The sequence below is a fragment of the Aptenodytes patagonicus genome, chromosome 18, assembly GCF_965638725.1.
Source record: "Aptenodytes patagonicus chromosome 18, bAptPat1.pri.cur, whole genome shotgun sequence".
Classification (NCBI taxonomy): domain Eukaryota; kingdom Metazoa; phylum Chordata; class Aves; order Sphenisciformes; family Spheniscidae; genus Aptenodytes; species Aptenodytes patagonicus.
In genome coordinates, this window is record NC_134966.1 from 6,207,947 (window position 1) to 6,225,865 (window position 17,919).

The 17,919-nt window shown below is 68.1% G+C and overlaps 3 protein-coding genes across 6 annotated transcripts; all 3 read left to right on the plus strand.

The window, feature by feature from the left end:
• The first annotated feature begins 79 nt into the window (after positions 1 to 79).
• On the plus strand, positions 80 to 3,362 carry ST6GALNAC4 (ST6 N-acetylgalactosaminide alpha-2,6-sialyltransferase 4). 3 transcript variants are annotated; one of them, XM_076355365.1, is made up of 7 exons: positions 80 to 142; positions 348 to 423; positions 1,548 to 1,624; positions 2,027 to 2,197; positions 2,356 to 2,768; positions 2,902 to 3,009; positions 3,092 to 3,362. In XM_076355365.1, exons 3-7 carry the CDS (start codon positions 1,613 to 1,615, stop codon positions 3,279 to 3,281), a joined length of 894 nt encoding a protein of 297 aa, XP_076211480.1. In that variant the 5' UTR covers positions 80 to 142; positions 348 to 423; positions 1,548 to 1,612; the 3' UTR covers positions 3,282 to 3,362. The 3 variants fall into 3 exon arrangements, with proteins under 3 accessions (XP_076211480.1, XP_076211479.1, XP_076211478.1); XM_076355364.1 differs by lacking the exons at positions 80 to 142; positions 348 to 423 and adding an exon at positions 449 to 630; XM_076355363.1 differs by lacking the exons at positions 80 to 142; positions 348 to 423 and adding an exon at positions 1,182 to 1,251.
• A 1,744-nt stretch (positions 3,363 to 5,106) lies between these two features.
• On the plus strand, positions 5,107 to 8,421 carry ST6GALNAC6 (ST6 N-acetylgalactosaminide alpha-2,6-sialyltransferase 6). Of its 2 annotated transcripts, none has more exons than XM_076355483.1 (7): positions 5,107 to 5,158; positions 5,656 to 5,809; positions 6,794 to 6,858; positions 7,003 to 7,182; positions 7,387 to 7,784; positions 7,980 to 8,087; positions 8,170 to 8,421. In XM_076355483.1, the coding sequence occupies exons 3-7, from the start codon at positions 6,844 to 6,846 to the stop codon at positions 8,357 to 8,359; spliced, it is 891 nt and encodes a 296-aa protein (XP_076211598.1). In that variant the 5' UTR covers positions 5,107 to 5,158; positions 5,656 to 5,809; positions 6,794 to 6,843; the 3' UTR covers positions 8,360 to 8,421. The 2 variants fall into 2 exon arrangements, with proteins under 2 accessions (XP_076211598.1, XP_076211599.1); XM_076355484.1 differs by having other exon boundaries at positions 5,136 to 5,158; positions 5,661 to 5,809.
• Positions 8,422 to 10,326: 1,905 nt separating this feature from the next.
• Positions 10,327 to 15,461, plus strand: AK1 (adenylate kinase 1). The gene is made up of 7 exons (XM_076355496.1): positions 10,327 to 10,371; positions 11,919 to 11,961; positions 13,046 to 13,081; positions 13,719 to 13,882; positions 14,104 to 14,220; positions 14,702 to 14,893; positions 15,233 to 15,461. Exons 2-7 carry the CDS (start codon positions 11,952 to 11,954, stop codon positions 15,296 to 15,298), a joined length of 585 nt encoding a protein of 194 aa, XP_076211611.1. The 5' UTR covers positions 10,327 to 10,371; positions 11,919 to 11,951; the 3' UTR covers positions 15,299 to 15,461.
• Positions 15,462 to 17,919: the final 2,458 nt, after the last annotated feature.

Here is a 17,919-nt window from a genome sequence, read left to right on the forward strand (position 1 = left end):
TGCGCCCTCCCTGAGGCCGGGTCCTCCATCCCTCCGTTTTCCCTTGCTTGTGGCTTGCTGCTGCTGCTGCTTCTCCCAGTGAGGAATCCCTCGCTCCCCGGCCCCTCGCCTGCTGGAACGTGGCTCAGCCCACCCCGTGAAGGTGGGTTTGAGCTGGGGCAGGGGGAGGCAAAAGGGGAGAAAAAATTCGGTCACGTCTCTGAGCAACTCCATGTGTGCCCCCAGGCACTGCTTCCTGCGCGGGACCCCTGCGGTGTCCCTGTCACCTCTTTCCTCCTGGTCAAAGCCTGCGGAGGACAGGGTTGGGACCAGTTTCAAGGTTATGTTTCATATTTCTTCGTCAACAGTGGGAGAAACTGAAGTCTGGTACCCGCCCCGGGCAGGCATGCGGCAGGCAGCTCGCTCTGGAGACATTTCTCACAGGTGATCTGCAGTTTGGCCCTGGCACAAGGGGCTGCGGGTGATGGGTGGCTCCCCGGGGCCATTGGACGGGGACCGGGGTACCGAGAGGCTGGCCTGCCCCGGCCCCGCTCCTGTGCCATTTTGGATCATTTTGGTCTCCCTGGGCTGTTGCCGTCACGCCTGAGCGCACCAGCGTCCGGCCTGGCTGAGAGCTAGTGGAGCACGGAGGTGAGAGCCAGGCTTTGGGACACGGGGGTTGGCTGCAGGGGACCCCGGGGCTGGTGGGAAGCCCGAGAGGGCAGAACAGGAGGTTTAGGGAGTGCCGGGGTCGGTCCCGGGCACGTGGGGTGGGTGCCGGGGTCAGTCCCGGGGCACAGGGGGTGGGTGCCGGGGTCAGCACCAGGACGGTTGGTCGCAGGGTGTATGGGATGGGTGCCGGGGTCAGTACCAGGGCACATGGGACGGGTACAGGGACACGCGGGGTGGGTGCCGGGGTCGGTCCCGGGGCACAGGGGGTGGGTGCCGGGGTCGGTACCAGGACGGCTGGTCCCAGGACGTATGGGATGAGTGCCGGGGACGGTCCCGGTGCTGCGCGCCGGTCCCGGAGCCACAGGCACGGGCGGGCGGTGCTGGGCTGCGGCCACGACCCCGGAGGAGCCGGGGCTCAGTGCCCGGGGCGGGGCGGGGCGGGCGGGGGCGGTCCCGGTCCCGGCAGTGCCCGCTCGGCTCGGCTCCGCCCCGCCGCGGCCCCGCCAGCCCCAGCCCGGTGCCGCCGGGCCGGGATGCGGGACCTGGCGGCGGCGGCCCCGGGGGCCGGGGGGCGGTGCCGCCGCGGGGGCTCCCGGCGCGGTGAGTGGGGCCGGTACCGGGGGCGCCGCTCCGCGGGGCCGCCCCTTCCCGGGCTCCGTCCCGATCCCTGTCCGGGGGGGTCCGGGGCATGGGGGTGCATGGGGAGGTCCCAGACTCGGGGGCGGGGGGGTCCTGGGGAGGTCCCGGCCCCGGGGGGGTCCCGGCACAAGGCATGGGGGGGGACCCTGGGCATTGGGGTACTGGGGACGGGGGGGGGTCCCGCCGGGGGACCGCACCCTCGGGGGTCCCCTGTGCCCCACTCACCGGTGCCACCGCTGAGCCCACTCTGCGTGCAGGGTGCGAGCCCCCACCCTCTGGGTGACCCCCGGATCCTGCTGGGCGACCCGCCAGCCCCCCGAGGATGAGGACGCTGGTGAGTACCCGCCGGGACAGAGGGTGCGGGGCCCGGCGGACACGGGGGGCGGGGGGCAAGGGGCCGGGGGGGACCCCGCCAGCATCAGGGGGCCACTCACCCCGAAAGCGGTGCTGGGAGAGGGCTCAGCCTGGCAGCTGCCAGTCCCCGCGGGCAGCACGGAGCCCTGGCCCCATCAGCACGGCCATACGGCGCGTGGGCCATCGCTGCCTGCAGGAAGTGAGCGAGGCACAGGCACCCAGCGCTCCCCGCTGCGGCTCCTCGCTGCGCCCCGGCCAACGTGCCTGAGCACCCTCCTCCGAGGGGCTGCTCGTGCCGCCTGGCACCGTGGGGCTGCCAGCATCCAACGCGGGGCTGGTGCACGTGGCCAGGCCTGGAGAAACCTCCCCGCTCTGCTTCCAGGTCCGGCTCTTCCTGACGCTGGTGTGCATGGCGGTGGTTGCCATGCTGTACGTCCTGCTGTGCTCCCACGCCTGCCTGCGGCCCTGCTGCTGGGCCCCAGAGGAGCAGAGCAGCCCCACGGCACCCACCGTCCTCAGCTTCCAGGGGTACAGCCGCGTCCCCGATGGGAAGGTGCGTGGGGATGGGGCAGCGCTGGGGCTGGTGGGGCAGCTCGACCCACCCGTGCCTCAGTTTCCCCTTCCTTAGGGAAGGGTGGATGAGGCTGCGGTGCGTCTGGCCGCTGCAGGAGGGAAGGGGGAGCCGATGGCTGACAGTGCATCTCCCTACAGCCACTGGAGCGAGCACTGTGCCGCCGCTGCGCCGTTGTCTCCAGCTCAGGGCAGATGCTGGGCTCACGCCTGGGACAGGCCATCGACAGGCAGGAGTGCGTCCTGCGCATGAACCATGCCCCCACCGCCGGCTACGAGGAGGACGTGGGGGCGCGGAGCACCATCCGGGTGGTGTCGCACACCAGCGTCCCACTGCTGCTGAGGAACCAGCCCTACTTCTTCCAGCAGTCCCAGGAGACCCTCTACATCATCTGGGGGCCAGCGAAGAAGATGAACCGGGAGAAGGTGGGCTTGACCTACCAGGCGCTGCTGAAGGTGATGGAGACGTACCCCCACCTGCAGATCTACACCCTGACAGAGGAGAAGATGACATATTGCGACGATGTCTTCCAGAACGAGACAGGGAAGAACAGGTACCACCGGCTCCTGAGGAGCCCCCGGCAGGTGCCCCTGCCATAGCACCTGTCCCCTCTGTCGTGCACCCATAGCCCAGCTGGGACGGCAGCACCGTGCCACCCGCTCCAGCGCGATCGCGGTGCTTTGCAGGATGAAGTCCGGCTCCTTCCTGAGCACGGGCTGGTTCACCATGATCCTGGCCATGGAGCTGTGCGAGCAGATCTGCGTCTTCGGCATGGTCAGCGACAGCTACTGCAGGTGCGTGGGAGGCGGTGGGGGCGGGTGCAGGGTGGTCTGGTGTCCCCCCAGGTCCCACGCCCACCCTGTCCCCTCCTGCCAGGGAGAAGAACCACTCGAGCGTGCCCTACCACTACTTCGAGAAGGGCCGGCTGGATGAGTGCAGGATGTACCTGATGCATGAGCAAGCCCGCCGCGCCGGGCACCGCTTCATCACCGAGAAAGCCATCTTCTCCCGCTGGGCCAAGAGGAGGAACATTGTCTTCACCCACCCATCCTGGGAAGGCGGGTAGGGTGCCAGCCGAGGGGCGAGGTGGCGGGGACCCTGGCAGCGGGGCGGCTCTCATCCTGCAACGATGTGTCTCGGCTCTGCCGGTGCCACGGCTGAAAGCCTTTTGCTGAGCCCCGGAGCAGGGAGTCTCCATCTCCGCAGCAGCAGGGCTGCTTCCCCCAGCCAGTGGGTGGGCTGGGACCCCCCATGTCAGTGCACGGGTGGCATTAGCTGGACCCGCGGAGCCCCATCGGCTCCGAGCGCCTGCCTGGATGGACCCAGGGTGACCACAAAGGTTTTCCGCCCACTCTACCAGGATGAATATTTAATGCGGGATTAAACATTCACGCTGCTGGGCTCCAGCGCGACACGGGGCGGGAGAGCTCGGCCCTGCCAAGGCCATGAGCTGGTGCCTCTCCCAGGGATGAAGCTCCACTGCGGTCCTTGACCCACTCGTGCACTGAGACCTGGCGCTGGGTGTGGGGTGCAGGGAGCCGGGTCCAGGCTCCCCCATCCTGCTGCCTTCTGCTGCTCTGTGCCCAGGCAGGTCCCTGCAGTCCCCTGCATCCCCCCAGCTGGGAAGCCCAGGGGCCACACGCGCCCCGGGGGCTCCGAGTTGCCTTGTCACAAGTGCCCTTGGATTCAGACCAAAGCAAACGTGGCCATTAAAAGCGTTTTTAATTCAGTGGTGCCTCGTGCTGTGCCTCTTGTGGCTGCGGGACGTGGGGAGGGCAGCTGGTCGCAGGGCTGCGGTGTCCCGCTCTCCTGCCAGGCTATAAATAAGAGGGGGAGTTGACGAGGGGGTAGAGCTGAGTCTGAGCACTGAAGAGGGTGCTGAAAGCCGGCGGTCAAGATTATTTTGGAACCAGCAGCTGCGTCTCCGTGGGACGGGTACTGGCCCTGGTGTGGATTTCGTGCTGGGTCCATGGTGATCCTTGGTCCCACAGGGCTCAATGCCGCCGGGCTGCAGGCAGGACAGCTGCCAGCTCCTGCATCCCCGGAGAGACGGGGCACGGCACGGGTACCTGTGCGGCCCTGAGCCCGGCTGCACGGAGCTGCCACAGTGGCTCTTTGAACCCATAACAGATGCCACGCGTTTGAGCGGGGCTGGCGGTGGCTGGGGGGCCGGGGGCGGGCAGGAGGGGCAGACAGATCCGTGTTCGCTCCCATTTCAGCTGAGGCCCAAGCGCTGGGGTCAAGCGAGGAGCGAGTTGGCTGGGACCCGGGGATGCTGCCAGGGCAGCTTCTTGCGGGCGAGGGCCAGCCGAAGAGCCCGTGGAGCTCTTTGTTGGGTGCTCCAGCTGCCGCAACCCCACGCAGGGAAGGGCATCGCTAGCACAGCGGAGCCAAAATCCCTCCGGCCAGGCGGCGATGCAGGTCCCCGTCGGTGGTGGAGTCCCCTCCTCGCCCCGCGAAATCCCCCAGAGAAGGGCCCCGGGCCGCCCGGCCGGCGCGGGGGAGGCCGCGGCATCCAAACAACGTGGCCCTGCGCCCGGCAGCGGGTCAGGCACCACGTGCTGCTCCTGGCGCTCGCGGGCACCGCTGCCCCCTCGCCCCCCCCCCCCCCCCCCCGCTGCCCGCACCGGTGCCCTCGGGGCTGGGACGGGCCAGGCCGCAGGGGCGGGGGCAGCCGCGGCCTGCACCGTCGGGGCCCGGAGCGGGGGAGGCGGCGCTAGGACCCCCGCGGCGCTCCCCATCTCGGGCGGGCGGCGCTAGGACCCCCGCGGCGCTCCCCGGCACCGGGCGGCGCGCGGCTCCCGGGGCTCCGTGCGCGCGCGGCGGCGGCCCCGGGCCGGGCGGCAGCAGCGGCGGTGCCAGCGGCGGTGCCAGCAGCGCTGTCAGCGGCGGTGCCAGCGGCGGTGTCAGCGGCGGCAGCGCGGCGCACTGCGGAGCGGAGCGGTCGGTGGACCGGGCGCGTCCCCTCCGGGCCCGTTTAGCCGGTGCGGGGGGCGGAACGGCACCGTGGCCGGCCGGAGGAGCGGCCCCCGACCCGCGGCTCCGGTGCACGGTGGATGGGAGGGGCGCGCACCGTGCTGGTGCGCAGGGAAGGGGCCGGCGCCTCCCCGCCTGAAGGCGGCCGGGCTCCGGCCTGGCCGGCTTCTGCAAAGCGGGGCTGCCGGGGAGGGCTGGCGCTTCCAGGGGAGCGGGGGCGGCTGCACCCCGGGGTGGGTGAGGGCTGCACCCTGGGGAGCAAGGGGGGGGGTTGCATGCCGGGGTGGGGGAGGATTTGCATGTAGGAGTGGAGGAAGGTTTGCACCGCGGGGGGCCGGGGGAGGGTTTTCACTTCCCGGGATGCAGGAGGGTTCGCATCCGGGGCTGGGGGAACACCGGCACATGGGGGTGCAGGGAGGGGGGAGCCGGGGGGGAGCGGGTCTGGATCAGCCCTTCCCCGGCAGAGCAGCGATGTGACCCCCGGGGCGCCGCCATGGCCGTGCTCGCCGGAGGGGCCTGGCAGCCCCCCGCAGCCCGCGGGGCGCACGGGGTGGAGGAGGAGGTGACGGACCCCCCCGCGCCGCTCGCCGCCCGCTGCAGATGAGAGCCCCTGCCCAGGTAAGGCCCGCGGGGTCCCCGCTGTGGGGTCACCCGTGGCCTGAGCGCTATGGAGGGAGCAAAGCGGGGTGCAGCGGCAGGAGCAAGGGTCCCGACTCTGCTCCCCAGCCTGTGCACGGCGAGGCCCCTTTGCCCCACCATGCCTGGGCTCCCCGGGTGGGTTGGCGCCTTCCCTGACACCGGCCCTGAGAGCCCTTCGGTGTCCCCGGTCCCGCCTGTGTAATTTTCCGTCCCTGCTTCCCCCAGGGCAATTAGTAAAGAGGCTTCAATTTTTTTTAATTTCCAATTGCTCCGAGTACTCCAGGAGCGGCCGTGACTCACTAATGAGGACTTTAAAAAATAAATTGGGTCAGTCCATCTCTGCGAGCCCGGGCGAGTGGAGGTTAGAGCAGGTCCCCCCGGGGGCAAGCATTGGGGGTGCACCCCGCACTCCTCAGGCCGTGGGGCTGGAGAGGTCCCTGCCGGCTCTGGCTGGGTTTGAGCCCATGCATGAGTTAAGTTGGGCAGGTCTCAGTTCACACCCCCCCCCCCCAGTCCAAGCCTCCACGGTGGTTGTTTTAATGGGATTTCACTGTGCGAGCGGCAGGTTTACCCTCCCTGACCCTGCAGGTTTGAGCGGCTTTGGCCCCGCCGGCGGGGGATAATCTCTCCTGGGAGTGTGGCCCACCGCGGGGATCTCCCCAGCACGAGCCGTGGTCGGGTTTGGCTCCTCGGCACCGCAGAGCTCGCCCAGCCTCTGCCCACAGCATTTCCCTTCCCCACACTGGTGCCAGGGGTTTGTCCTCCCCTTGAAAGGGGGAGCCAGGGGTCTGGCCGGGTGCCTGCCGCGCCTGGCTCTGCTCCGGCACAGCTGATCTGGGCTGTCCGGCAGCTCATCCCTTATCCCCGCCAGCACCTGGGGAGCCTCTCCCCGAGCAGCGTGGGGACGGGAGCCCGAGCGCGGTGGCAAGGGGCCGGCGCTGGTGGTGACCGCATGCCTTGCAGGTGCTCGTGGGACGCCGGCGATCGCTGTGCACTGAGGCCGGCACAAAGACATGAGTGGCAGCACGGTGAGTGCCGGGGCATCACCCCGGGGACAGTAGGCATCTCCCTGGGGACACCGGGCATCCCGCTGGAGATGCCGCGGGGAGCGGGGCCGGATGCTGATGCCCGTGGAGTGGGAGCAGCGGCTGACGCTCTCCCCCTGCCTGCAGAGCCAGCGCGCCGCCGCCCTGGGGGTCCTCTTTGCTCTGATCATGTTGCTGATCATCTACAGCTCCGGCAGCGGGAGCGAGGTCTTCCCCTACAGCCGCCTGCGGGGCAGAGCCCGCCGGCCCCCCGACCTCAAGAAGTGGGGGGTGAAAAGCGGGTACCTGCCTGTCTGCGGGAACAAGGTACGGGCTGGGCGACGGGGTCCAGGCCTTGGTGGCGGGCGCAGGATCTGGCCCTCTGCTGACATCCAGCCAAATCGTCCCCTCCGGTGGGACAGCGGCTCTGCAGGGGACGGTGATGCTTTGTCCCCTGTCCCAGCTCCGTCCCTCCCTGACGGGTCGTGGTGACACCAAAAGTCACCTGCTCACAGCGCTTGTCATCACCAGACCCTGACTGCTCGCTGCCACCAGTGCGTCATCGTCACCAGCTCCAGCCACCTCCTGGGCACCCGCCTGGGCACGGCCATCGACAGGGCTGAGTGCACCATCCGCATGAACGATGCTCCCACCACCGGCTACGAGGTTGACGTGGGCAACAAGACCAGCTTCCGCGTGGTGGCCCACTCCAGCCTCTACCGCGTCCTCAAGCGGCCCCAGGAGTTCGTCAACAAGACCCCAGAGACCATCTTCATCTTCTGGGGGCCGCCTGCCAAGATGCAGAAGAGCCTCCTGAAAATCATCCAACGCGTCAGCGCCTCCTTCCCCAACATGACGGCCTACGTCGTCTCCCCCAGCCGCATGAAGCAGTTTGATGACCTGTTTCGGGGGGAGACGGGGAAGGACAGGTACCTCAGAGCCACCTCCTGCACCGTGTCCCCCCCCTTTTCTGGGTCCCTGGGGCAGAGCTGGCTCTTGGGGCTGCTCCATGAGATTGGCTGCAGCACCGGGCTGGAGGTCCCTGGGGCAGGTTGGGGACCCTGAGGGGGGGTCTGTTATCCATGTCACCTCTCCCCCGTCCCCACCCGGTTTCTCCTCCCCAGGGAGAAGTCGCGCTCGTGGCTCAGCACCGGCTGGTTCACCATGGTGATCGCAGTGGAGCTGTGCGACGCCGTCCACGTTTATGGCATGGTGCCACCCAACTACTGCGGGTAAGGAGACCCCTGAGCCCCCAGCCCCAGCCTCCCAGCCCCGCTGTGGGGCTCACCCCACACTTTCCCCCACGCCCTGCAGCCGCCGGCCCCCGCCCCGCCGCCTGCCCTACCACTACTACGAGCCAAAGGGCCCCGACGAGTGCACGACCTACATCCACAACGAGCGGAGCCGCAAGGGCAACCACCATCGCTTCATCACCGAGAAGCGGGTCTTTGCCAGCTGGGCCGGCCTCTACAACATCACCTTCTCCCACCCCGCCTGGCCCTAGGGGCTGCCCCCCGCCCCCAGCCGGGCAGACCCCTGGAGCTGGGACGGATAGGGGTTCTCCTGCAGCCCCCTGGGAGCGGGGAGCAGTGGGAGCCAGGCATCGGGGTGCCACCGGGTGCGCCCCACGGGACCACCGCCGTTGTGCACGGGTGGCTCCTCGCACCTGGGATGTGTTGGGTTTTGAGCTGTTTTTTGGGGGGGGGAGGTGGTGAGTGCAGGGTTTGGGGTGTCCCCCCCCCCTCCATGGGCGGGAGGCGTGGGGCTGAGATCCTGCCCGATCCTGGTCCAGGCACGTTGCAGCCCCTGCGAGCGCACGGGGGGGGGGTGCCAGGTCCCCTTGGCTCAGTTTGAGGTTGCATCACTTTTGGGGCCACCGCAGAGACTGTTTCCCCCAACCCCCTGGGTGGGGGGGACTCCCTCGTGGGGCTCAGCCCGCCTCTGCCATCCCCAGCACCCCGATCCCAGTCCACAGGCATCCTTCCCTCAGCAGAACCCCGCAGTTTTCGGTGGGACCCTGCGGGGGTGACACTGCCACCCTCGGTATCCCAGCACCCCAAAAACACCCGGCCCCTCCCAGCACCGCTGCGCCCCACACCCACACTGCCAAAACCTTTTCTAACCGAGCGATGGGATTTTTGGGCTTTTTGTTTTTTTCCTCCCCGCTTCTGGTCCCGGGGTTTGTATTTGGGTTTCCCGACCGAAGGAGCGAGCCGGGGCGGGGGAGAGCTGCTCGTTAGTGGTAACGAAGGGGCCGGCGGCAGCCTGCGGCTGGGTCCTCATCATTTATTAACCGCTTATAAACTATTTAGAAGTGGGCACATAGTGGGGGGGCCGGCAGTGCCCCTCGGCACCCTGCGGCCGGCAGGGGGGATTTTGTTACTAATTTCTCAGCAGCGGAGAAGTGGGTTTGGGGAAAATAGCTAAATACAGTATGTTTGGGTGCTGAGCCCTGAGAGGGTTCCGTGCCTCAGTTTCCCTCTGGCTGTGGCCAGTCCCCATTGTGGCTGGGGCTTTGGGGGACTCGGTGCCGGGGGAAGCCGCGGGGCACCCGCATTTTGTAATGGTTTGTACAGGAATAAATATTGCTGCAGTCTATTGCCTTGGGCCCTGGCTCCGGGCTGGGTTTTTGGGGCTGGGCAGCGGGTGCCGGCGGTGCCATCGCAGGGGGTCTCGGGGCCCCTCGGGACCCCCAGCCCGCAGCGGTGCTGGCCCTGGGCACTCAGGAGGATGTGGGAAGGGGACCGGTGTGTCCAGGTGGGACCCGTATCCAGCAGCCGGCTGACCCCAGCCGCGAGCCATCCCCCCCCCAGTGCTTGCCCCGGAGCGGGTGGCAACTGGGACCTCCCCAACTCGCGTCACCCCCAGCCAGCTGCCCTGGGGTTGCGGGGCCTTGGGACGGCGTCTCTGCAGCCACGGAGGACGAGGAAAGGCAGGTGAGGCCGCTGCACCCCCGGGGCTTTACCCCCACCCACCCCCCCCCGGGGTTGGCAGGGTGGGGGTGCCAGCCGGGGTGCTGCGGGTGGATGGGGACACGGGGACAGCTGTCCCCTCTGAGGGGCTGGAGGAGGAGGCGCGGGGAGCCTCGGGGATGTCTCAGGGACCCCAAACCCAGCAGGGTGGAGGCTCTCTCCGCAGATGGGGAAACTGAGGCACGGGGGGGCCGCTGCAGCGCCGCCCCCGGCCCGGGGGGGGGGGGGGGGGGGGGGGGGTCCGCACCCCTCGGCCGTACAGGGGTTAACCGCATCCCTTCCCCCAACACCCCCCCCCTCCTCCCCCGCTGGGGCCGGGATCCCCCCGCCGGGCCGGCACAAGGAGGACCGATGCTACGGGGGGGGGTGCCCGCGTCGCGTCGCGTCCCGTCCCCCCCCCCCCCGTCCCCCTGCCCGTCCCCTGCCCGCCGGGCGGCAGCGGCCCCGCTCCCGGCATGCACCGCGGCGCCAGCGATCTATATATAGCGGTAAAGCGGGCAGGACGGCAGGCAGCTGCCCGCGCTGCCCGGCCCTGCGCCCAGAGGTCAGTGTCCCCCCGCCCGGGGGGTCCCGGTGCCGCGGCCCCGCCCGGCCCTGCCCTTGAAAAGGGGGGGGGGGGAGGGCACTGCGGCACCGGCGTTTGGGGGGGCTCGGGGTGTGCCCCGCCGATGCTGCCCGGCCGGCCCCTGCCCCCCGGGGGGGGGCTGGCAGCACCGGCTGGGGACCGGGGGGGGGGGCATTGCAGGGGATGCTGGGGGGCTTGCATGGGGTGCTGCGGGCATCGGTGCTGAGACGCTTGCACGGGCGCTGGAACCATCGCAGGGGATACCGGGGGGCTTGCGTGGGGTGCTGGGAGGCTTGCAGGGGTGCCGTAGCCGTTTCATGGGGTGCTGGAGGGATTGCAAGGGTGCTGGAGCAGCCCAAGTCCTGGGCCTGGGGTCCCGGGGGGGGGGAGCTGGATGCCGATGGGATGGGGTGGGGGCTGGGTGTGGGGTGGGTTGGAGCTGGCGGTGGGGTGAGATTGGTGGGAGCGCCCCAGGGTGTGTCCCACGATGATGTCTGTTGGGGAGTCCCGGGCCACAGTGCACCCCCCCCACCCAGCCCCAACCTGCTGGGCTCCCCAGTCAGCACCCCCTCCCCATCTCCTCGGGACCAGGCACCTCCACATCACCCTCAGCCTGCACCCATGGGCCCAGCGTTGTGCTGGATCAGGCCCTGAGCCCGCACTCGAGGGCCAGGGCTGCCCCAGCCCCCCGTGGCCCCGCCGAGGCCGGTGCCAGCAGTTCTGGGGCTCAGCCCCCCCCCAGTTAGGAACCCTGGGGGTCCTGCACCCTCCCAGACACCCCGCGGGGGCCATCCCAGGGCTTTGGCCCCGCAGTGCGAGTGGAACGTGACCCGGTGCTGGTTTCAGGCCGGCCATACTTAGCCTCTGCCCTTTCCTGGCTGTAACACGACCTCGTCAGCGGCCGCCGGCTCATTTGGCTGCGGGATGCCCCATCCCAGCACCCCGTCCAGCCGGTTTGGGGTGACGCGCTGTGGCCAAGCAGGTTGGGTGCTGCGGGGCTGGGTGTGGGCGAGGGGGGGTGGCCAAACCTCCCTCCCTGAGATGATGGGGTGCAATGGCGTGCTGCAAGCCGCCCTTAACCCCCCAAAAAATCAGCCCGTGGGGAGCTGGGGGGATGCTGCCTCCATCACTTAGTGTCCTGGTGACACCGGTCAACCTAAGCCGGTTTCCGGCTGCCCGGCGGCACCCCGGGCACAGGGATGTGGTCAGGGCAGGGGAGGAAGCCAGTGATGTCACTGTGTGTCACCCGGCATGGGGAAGCCCTCACCGCAGTTGGATGGGGCGGGTGGCTGCTGGGAGCCAGGTAGGTGATGGCCGTGGGAGCAGACGTCCCCAGATCCCTATTTAAGGGCCAAGCCAGGGGTCAGGCCATTGGCAGGGCGGAAGACCCAAACCCCGGCTTGGCCATGGAGCTAGGCACCGGCATGGCAGGGAAGGGAGAGCCGTTGTCTCCCTAGACCCCAGCCTTGGAGACCCCTGTGTCCTGACCGTGCTGAGTCGTTCATCCTGCTCTTCTTCCCTCGCAGCCTGAAGTGCTCCTGTGCCTGGACCGCAGCAGCATGTCGACAGGTGAATGCTCCGTCCACCTTCCATCCGTCCCCCCTGCATCTATCTGCTTTGCATCCATCCTCTCCGTCCGCCTTGCATCCATCCGTGTGTCTCCCTTGCATCTGTCCTCTTGGTCCCTCCCTACATCCATCACCCCTGCATCAGTCCCCTCAGTCCCCTCTGCGTCCATCCCCCCTGTGTCCGTCCCCTCTGCATCCCCTCATCCCCCTTCTGTCCGTCCCCCTTACACGCAAGCCCTCGTTCCCCCCTTCCATCCCTCCCCTCCGTCCCCCTTCCATCCCTCCCCTCCGTCCCCCTTCCATCCCTCCCCTCCGTCCCCCCCATACATCCCTCCCCTCTGTCCGTCCCCCACATGCCCTCGGTCCCCATCAGCCACCTGGCTCCGTCCCCAGCCCCGGGGATCGCCGGGTGACAGAGGAGTTGAAATTTCAGCCGGCTGTAATCAGGAGATGGGAAAGCGGCCCCAGAGCAGCTCGGCTTTATTTTTAGTTCTGCCTCCCCCCGCGGCCTCACACCCCGGCATCGCCCTGCGCTGTGGCTGGGCCGGATCCCACAGGTGGCGCGAGACCCTGCGCCTGGGTGCTTGGCAGGGGACAGGGAGGTTAGTGCCACCTGCACGTCCGCCACCAGGCCCAGGGACCGGTGCGGGGGTTCAGGGGCTGCCGGGGGTCGCGCCAGGCGCTCGAGGTGGCCATGCCAAGTCAAGCCTGCCACAGGCACTGTTAGCCCGCCAGGGTGACAAGCTGGCCGCAGGGACGGATGTGGCCGGTCCCTGCCCGCGGTGGACAGTGACCGTCTCCGGGACACCACGCGGCAGTGGGATTCCAGCCCCGCGGCCGAGGCGCCATGGGGTCTTTGTGCTCAGCCATGTCCAGCCCGGCCGTCCCGACCTGCCCAGGTGTCGAGGACAAGGGGGACACACGGCTGCTTCCTTCTCCACCTTCCCCCCCTCCCAGGGCTCTGGGATCAGTCCCTTCCATCCCTGGGGATGCCTGTCCCAGATCTGGCACCCCCTGGGGACACCTCGCTCCCTGACGGGCTTTCTGGCTTTTGATAATGATTCTTTTTCCTTTCTCTCCTCCAGAAAAACTCAAGCACCACAAAATCATCTTCGTGGTGGGTAAGTTGGTGTCCGGGTCCTGCCATTGGCAGGGTCAAGGCCACAGTGCAGCCCCGTCCCCCCCCGCCTCCAGGGTTGGGGAGCGGCTGGGGAGCCAGCGCCGGGGAGCCAGGGCTGGAGGCTGAGGCTGTGGGACCTCGGCTGTCCCCAGGGGCTGTGGGGTGGCCATGGCTCCAGCCTGGCTCTTCAAGGCCATGGTGGGGTACCTTGGGACCGGGAGGGCACCTCTGGCTGGGCATGGGGTGGCAGCATCTAGGGTAATGTGACAGTAAACACCTGGAGGATGATGTCCTCGGTGCCAATGGGGTGGTGATGGCCAGGTGCCAACGGGACAGTGATATCCTGGTTCCTGGATGGGGTGGTGATCTCCTGGGTGCCATCAGACAGTGATGTCCTGGGTGCCTGATGGGGTGGTGGTGTCCTGAGTGCTGATCAGGTGGTGGTGGCCAGGTGCCAATGGGACAGTGATGTCCTGGGTGGTGATGCCCTGGGTGCCATCAGGTGCTGGGCTTGGGAATGCCGTCCCCCATCTCACTGGGCTCTGGGGATTCCTGTGAGTCTGTGCTGCTGCTTCCATGTACCCCTCCAGCTCCTTACCCATGGCTTGGGGCACATGTGGCCCTCACGTGACTTGCAGGTGGCCCCGGCTCGGGGAAAGGGACCCAGTGTGAGAAGATCGTGCAGAAGTATGGCTACACCCACCTCTCCACGGGGGACCTGCTGCGGGCGGAGGTCAGCTCGGGCTCGGAGCGGGGCAAGAAGCTGCAGGTCATCATGGAGAAGGGCGAGCTGGTGCCCCTGGTGAGTCCACGCAGGCCACCAGCTGTGGCACGGTGGGGCATGCAGGCAGGGGTGGCTGTGGGGACACCAGATACCACGGTGATGGTTAGCACGTGGCCCGGGGACACCTCCATCCCTTCCACCCCGGGGGGGTTGCAGCAGGGATTGGGGGCTCTGGGTGTTGGGGGGGGGGGCATGTTGTCCCACGTCAGCCCTGGCAGCTCTGTCCCCCCCCTCCCCAGGACACGGTGCTGGACATGCTGAGGGATGCCATGGTGGCCAAAGCGGACGTGTCCAAGGGCTTCCTCATCGACGGCTACCCCCGCGAGGTGAAGCAGGGAGAGGAGTTTGAGAAGAAGGTGAGGGCTGGTGCCGTGCCATGCCATGCCATGCCACCCACCATCCATGCAGAGGGTCTCCATGGTGCCAGCAGCAGCCCAGCTTCCCCATCCCAGCACAGATCCCATTCCAACAGGGTCTAAACTGGGCACCGTCCCAGCCAGCAGGTCCCCCTGCCTTGGGGACAGCCTGTGTCCCAGGTGCGGTGGGGGGGGACATCTCTCCAAGATGTCCTCAGGCTGACAGAGGGTGACCACGGTGCTGGCGTGATGGTGAGAGAGCCAGGGCTTGGCCATGGTGTCCCTCTGTTCCTCTGCATGGGTCTGGGGGTCACCGGGACACCGGAACAGTGTCCCAGTGGCCCTCAGACCCACACGGAGGGAGGCAGAGGATGGTGTGGGCACATCTGTGACCCCCATGCTCACCACCACCATCTCCCCAAACCAAAGCAGACCCATGCCGGCTCGGCATGGTGACAACCATGTCCCCCCCTGCCCACAGATCGCCCCCCCCACGCTGCTGCTGTACGTTGATGCGGGGAAGGAGACGATGGTGAAACGCCTGCTGAAGCGAGGCGAGACCAGTGGGCGGGTGGATGACAACGAGGAGACCATCAAGAAGCGTTTGGAGACCTACTACAAGGCCACCGAGCCCGTCATTGCCTTCTACAAGAGCAGAGGCATCGTCTGCCAGGTAAGCGGGGATGTGGCCGATGCCGGCACCCTCCAGGCCCGTGGCTCGGGCTGCCTGTGGTCGCAACGGGGGGGAAGTGATGGATGGGGGTGATGAGGGAAGGGGGGAAAAACTCAATCCTAGCTCGTTTGGGGTGGGCTTGACCCCTCAGAGCTGGCCGGACCCTCTGGTTCCCGACAGAGACCCCCCTCCAAGGATGACCCTGCCCCCCTTTGCCCTAAATTGGCCCCGATCTCTGCCTATGGCCAAAATCCATTCCTGGAAGAGCTCCGGTCACGCCGTCCCCTCAGGTGACACACACACCCCCTCCCCCCCCCCAGCTAACCCCTCTGTACCCAGCTCAACGCCGAGGGCTCCGTGGAGGAGGTTTTCCAGCAGGTCTGCTCCCACCTCGACAGCCTGTAGCCGACCCCCCGGCCCCACTCCCCCCTCCCTCTGCGGCGCGCTCCGGCAGAGACAGCGGAAGCGGCTTTATCCTGTTTTCGTGGACGGAGCCGCGCGGAGGAAATTTCAAGGACATTGTGTTTGGCTCTTTCCCGTCTCTCCCCAGTAAAGTTCACTTTAATGAGCCCAGACTTTATCTTTTTCTTCTGTCGCAGGAAATGAGTTTTTCTTTCCAGAGATTGATTTTTTTTTTTCTCCCCCCTGTCCTCCCCCAGCCCCTCTGGAGCTGATTAAGGGCAGGAAGCGGGTGTTTATCCCACCGGGGCAACGGGATGCTGTGCTCGGAGGAAGGGAGGGAGCATCCCGGCCGCTCGCCCCAGCTTCCCAATCCACGGCCTGCGGGGAGCCTGCCACCACAGCCTGCAGCCGGTCCCGCTCGCCCTGATCCCGTCCCGCTTGCTGAACCCCCTTGTGCTCTGGGTGTGTGTCCCCGGAGCCGCGGGCAGCATCTGAGCTGTATCCTGTGCGTGCGTCCCTTCCCCCTGGCTCTCCCACAGGCGGCCGTGGGCTGGGGGCGGCCGGATTCAGACCCTGCCATGAGCCCAGCCCTGCTGGCATGGGGATTTCCACCACTTTCATGCCTCGGCCTTTTCTTGTCTCTTTTGGCCGTCGGGGCTTTTGGGGGTACGCGGTGGCTGCAATGTGGTGTTTTTGGGGTGGCATAACGCCCTGGAGCGGGGTGCTCCCTGCCCCGCTGCGCCTGGGCACCCTTTGCTACTGGTGCTACCTCTCAGCTCGGGATGCAGCCCTGTCCCCGGGGGCCAAGGGATGCGCTGGGGACACCCAGCTGAGCCCGGCCACCAGCCTCGGTGTCCTCATGGGTGGGGGCCCTCATGGGCGGTGAGTCGCAGGGGCGCAGCAGACAGGCAGTTGGGGGTACTGGTGTGGGGGACGGGGATCGGGGGCTCCCCAGCACCCACGGAGCTGCCCAGGCACGATGCTCTAGCACAGGGGTCGCGGCAGGGCTTGGGGATGGGGTTTACCCAGCCACGGTGAGGGCAGGAGGCAGCAGAGCCACGACCCCAGCAGGGCCCCCAACCACCCACTTTTGGGCTGCTCAGAGCTGGGCACAGAGCCAGGGGGCTGGAGGGGCCGGCAGCACCAGGGGCAGCCGAGGCCACAGGGCCGGAGCAGAGGAAGGAAGCGAGCGGAGAAAAAACAAAAATCCCCACGAAGAAAACCCAAACCCGCCAGGCTCTGACATCAGCCCCGTGCCCAGGGGGCGAAGGAGCCACCAGCAGAGCCTGAGGCGCTGCGGGGAGGCAGTCGGGCGGCCGGGCAGGAAGGATGCGGCCATCCGGTCAGGGCTGGGGCGCTGCCAGCACAGCGGAGCCAGGGCTGGGGCCGGCGGGCGCCTGCCTCGTGCCGGTGGGGATGAGGGGACAGGAGGGACGGGTGGTTTGGGACTCTACAGCCTAAAGCTGTGCAGCGGGGAGCAGGGTGACCCATCTCCCTTGTGTCTCCAGCCCTCTTTGGATGTGCTGTGAGCGTGCCTCAGTTTCCCCAGGTGGTGAGGCAGGGTGGTGGGGCTGGGAGGGGGGACACCACGGTGCCCAACAGGACCAGGCACCCTGCCCTCCTCCCCGGCACGGCCCCTGGGTGCTTGGTGATGGGGTTTTAGATGCTTTTCCTCTGGCTGGAAAGCCCGAGGCTGCCCTGTAAGCCGGGGGGGGGGGAAGATGCTGTGCTGGGGCTGAACAGGGCGCACAGGGCTGCACGCATGGCCACCCCACAGTCACAGCCACCCTCTCGTCTGTCACCCTGCAGCCACCGCCATCCCAGGGCTCAGCGCTGAGGGCCTTTTGCTTATCACCCTGTGATGTCACCGCGGGGAGAGGGGTGCGGGAGGGCAGGGGTGCCTGTGCCTGTGCCTGGTCCCCATCCCCGGATGAGCCAGCACCCGTCCCCGCGGTCCCCAGGAGATGGCAGTGCTCTGTCATGGGAGATGTCTGCTGCTCACCCCAGGGTCAGGGCCATCTCCGGGGACATCCTGGCTGGTGGGGACAGGGCTCGCTGGCTTCCCTGGCAGGTCCCCATCCCGTCCCCCCCCATGCCGGCCATGGCTCAGGATGGAGACCACCCCCGGGGGCTTGCGCCCACCCTCAGCACGGGGCTCTTGACTCCCAGCCCACTGTTAGCTGTGTGAGGGCTCTCACGTCGGGCAGCAGCTGCTGGCACGTGCGAGAGGAATGGGTCAGGGGTGCGGGAGTTATCCCCTGGGTGCCCCCAGCCACCCCATGGCTCCCACCTCGGCGGTGCTTTGCTGTGATCCCCTTGCCCGAGCAGGCCTGTCCCGGGGGACCTCCTAACCCCAAACCCGCCTGCCAGGCAGGGATGTCCAGGCAGTCCCTGGCTCTGGCCTGGCCAAGGGTACAGGCAAGGCAGGCAGCTGTGCTGTGGGGCCCCTCCATCTGCCCCATGGCCCTGGATGCCCACTCTGGAGCCATGGGGCAGTCACGGGCCTGGGACATGCTGGGGTGCTGGCTGGGGGCAATGTGGGCTGACTGTTGGGGCGCCGTGGGGCAGCCCCCATCCCCCTTGCCTGGGGCAGCCTCTGTCCCCGTTGCTGTGGGACAGCCCCT

Coding starts and splice junctions, on each gene's coding strand:
- ST6GALNAC6 (XM_076355483.1), top strand. Junction 7,785..7,979: donor GGGGAGACGGGGAAGGACAG/GTACCTCAGAGC, acceptor TCTCCTCCCCAG/GGAGAAGTCGCGCTCGTGGC. Junction 8,088..8,169: donor GTGCCACCCAACTACTGCGG/GTAAGGAGACCC, acceptor CACGCCCTGCAG/CCGCCGGCCCCCGCCCCGCC.
- ST6GALNAC4 (XM_076355365.1), top strand. Junction 2,769..2,901: donor AACGAGACAGGGAAGAACAG/GTACCACCGGCT, acceptor GGTGCTTTGCAG/GATGAAGTCCGGCTCCTTCC. Junction 3,010..3,091: donor GTCAGCGACAGCTACTGCAG/GTGCGTGGGAGG, acceptor CCCTCCTGCCAG/GGAGAAGAACCACTCGAGCG.
- AK1 (XM_076355496.1), top strand. Junction 13,883..14,103: donor AGGGCGAGCTGGTGCCCCTG/GTGAGTCCACGC, acceptor CCCCCTCCCCAG/GACACGGTGCTGGACATGCT. Junction 14,221..14,701: donor GAGAGGAGTTTGAGAAGAAG/GTGAGGGCTGGT, acceptor CCCTGCCCACAG/ATCGCCCCCCCCACGCTGCT.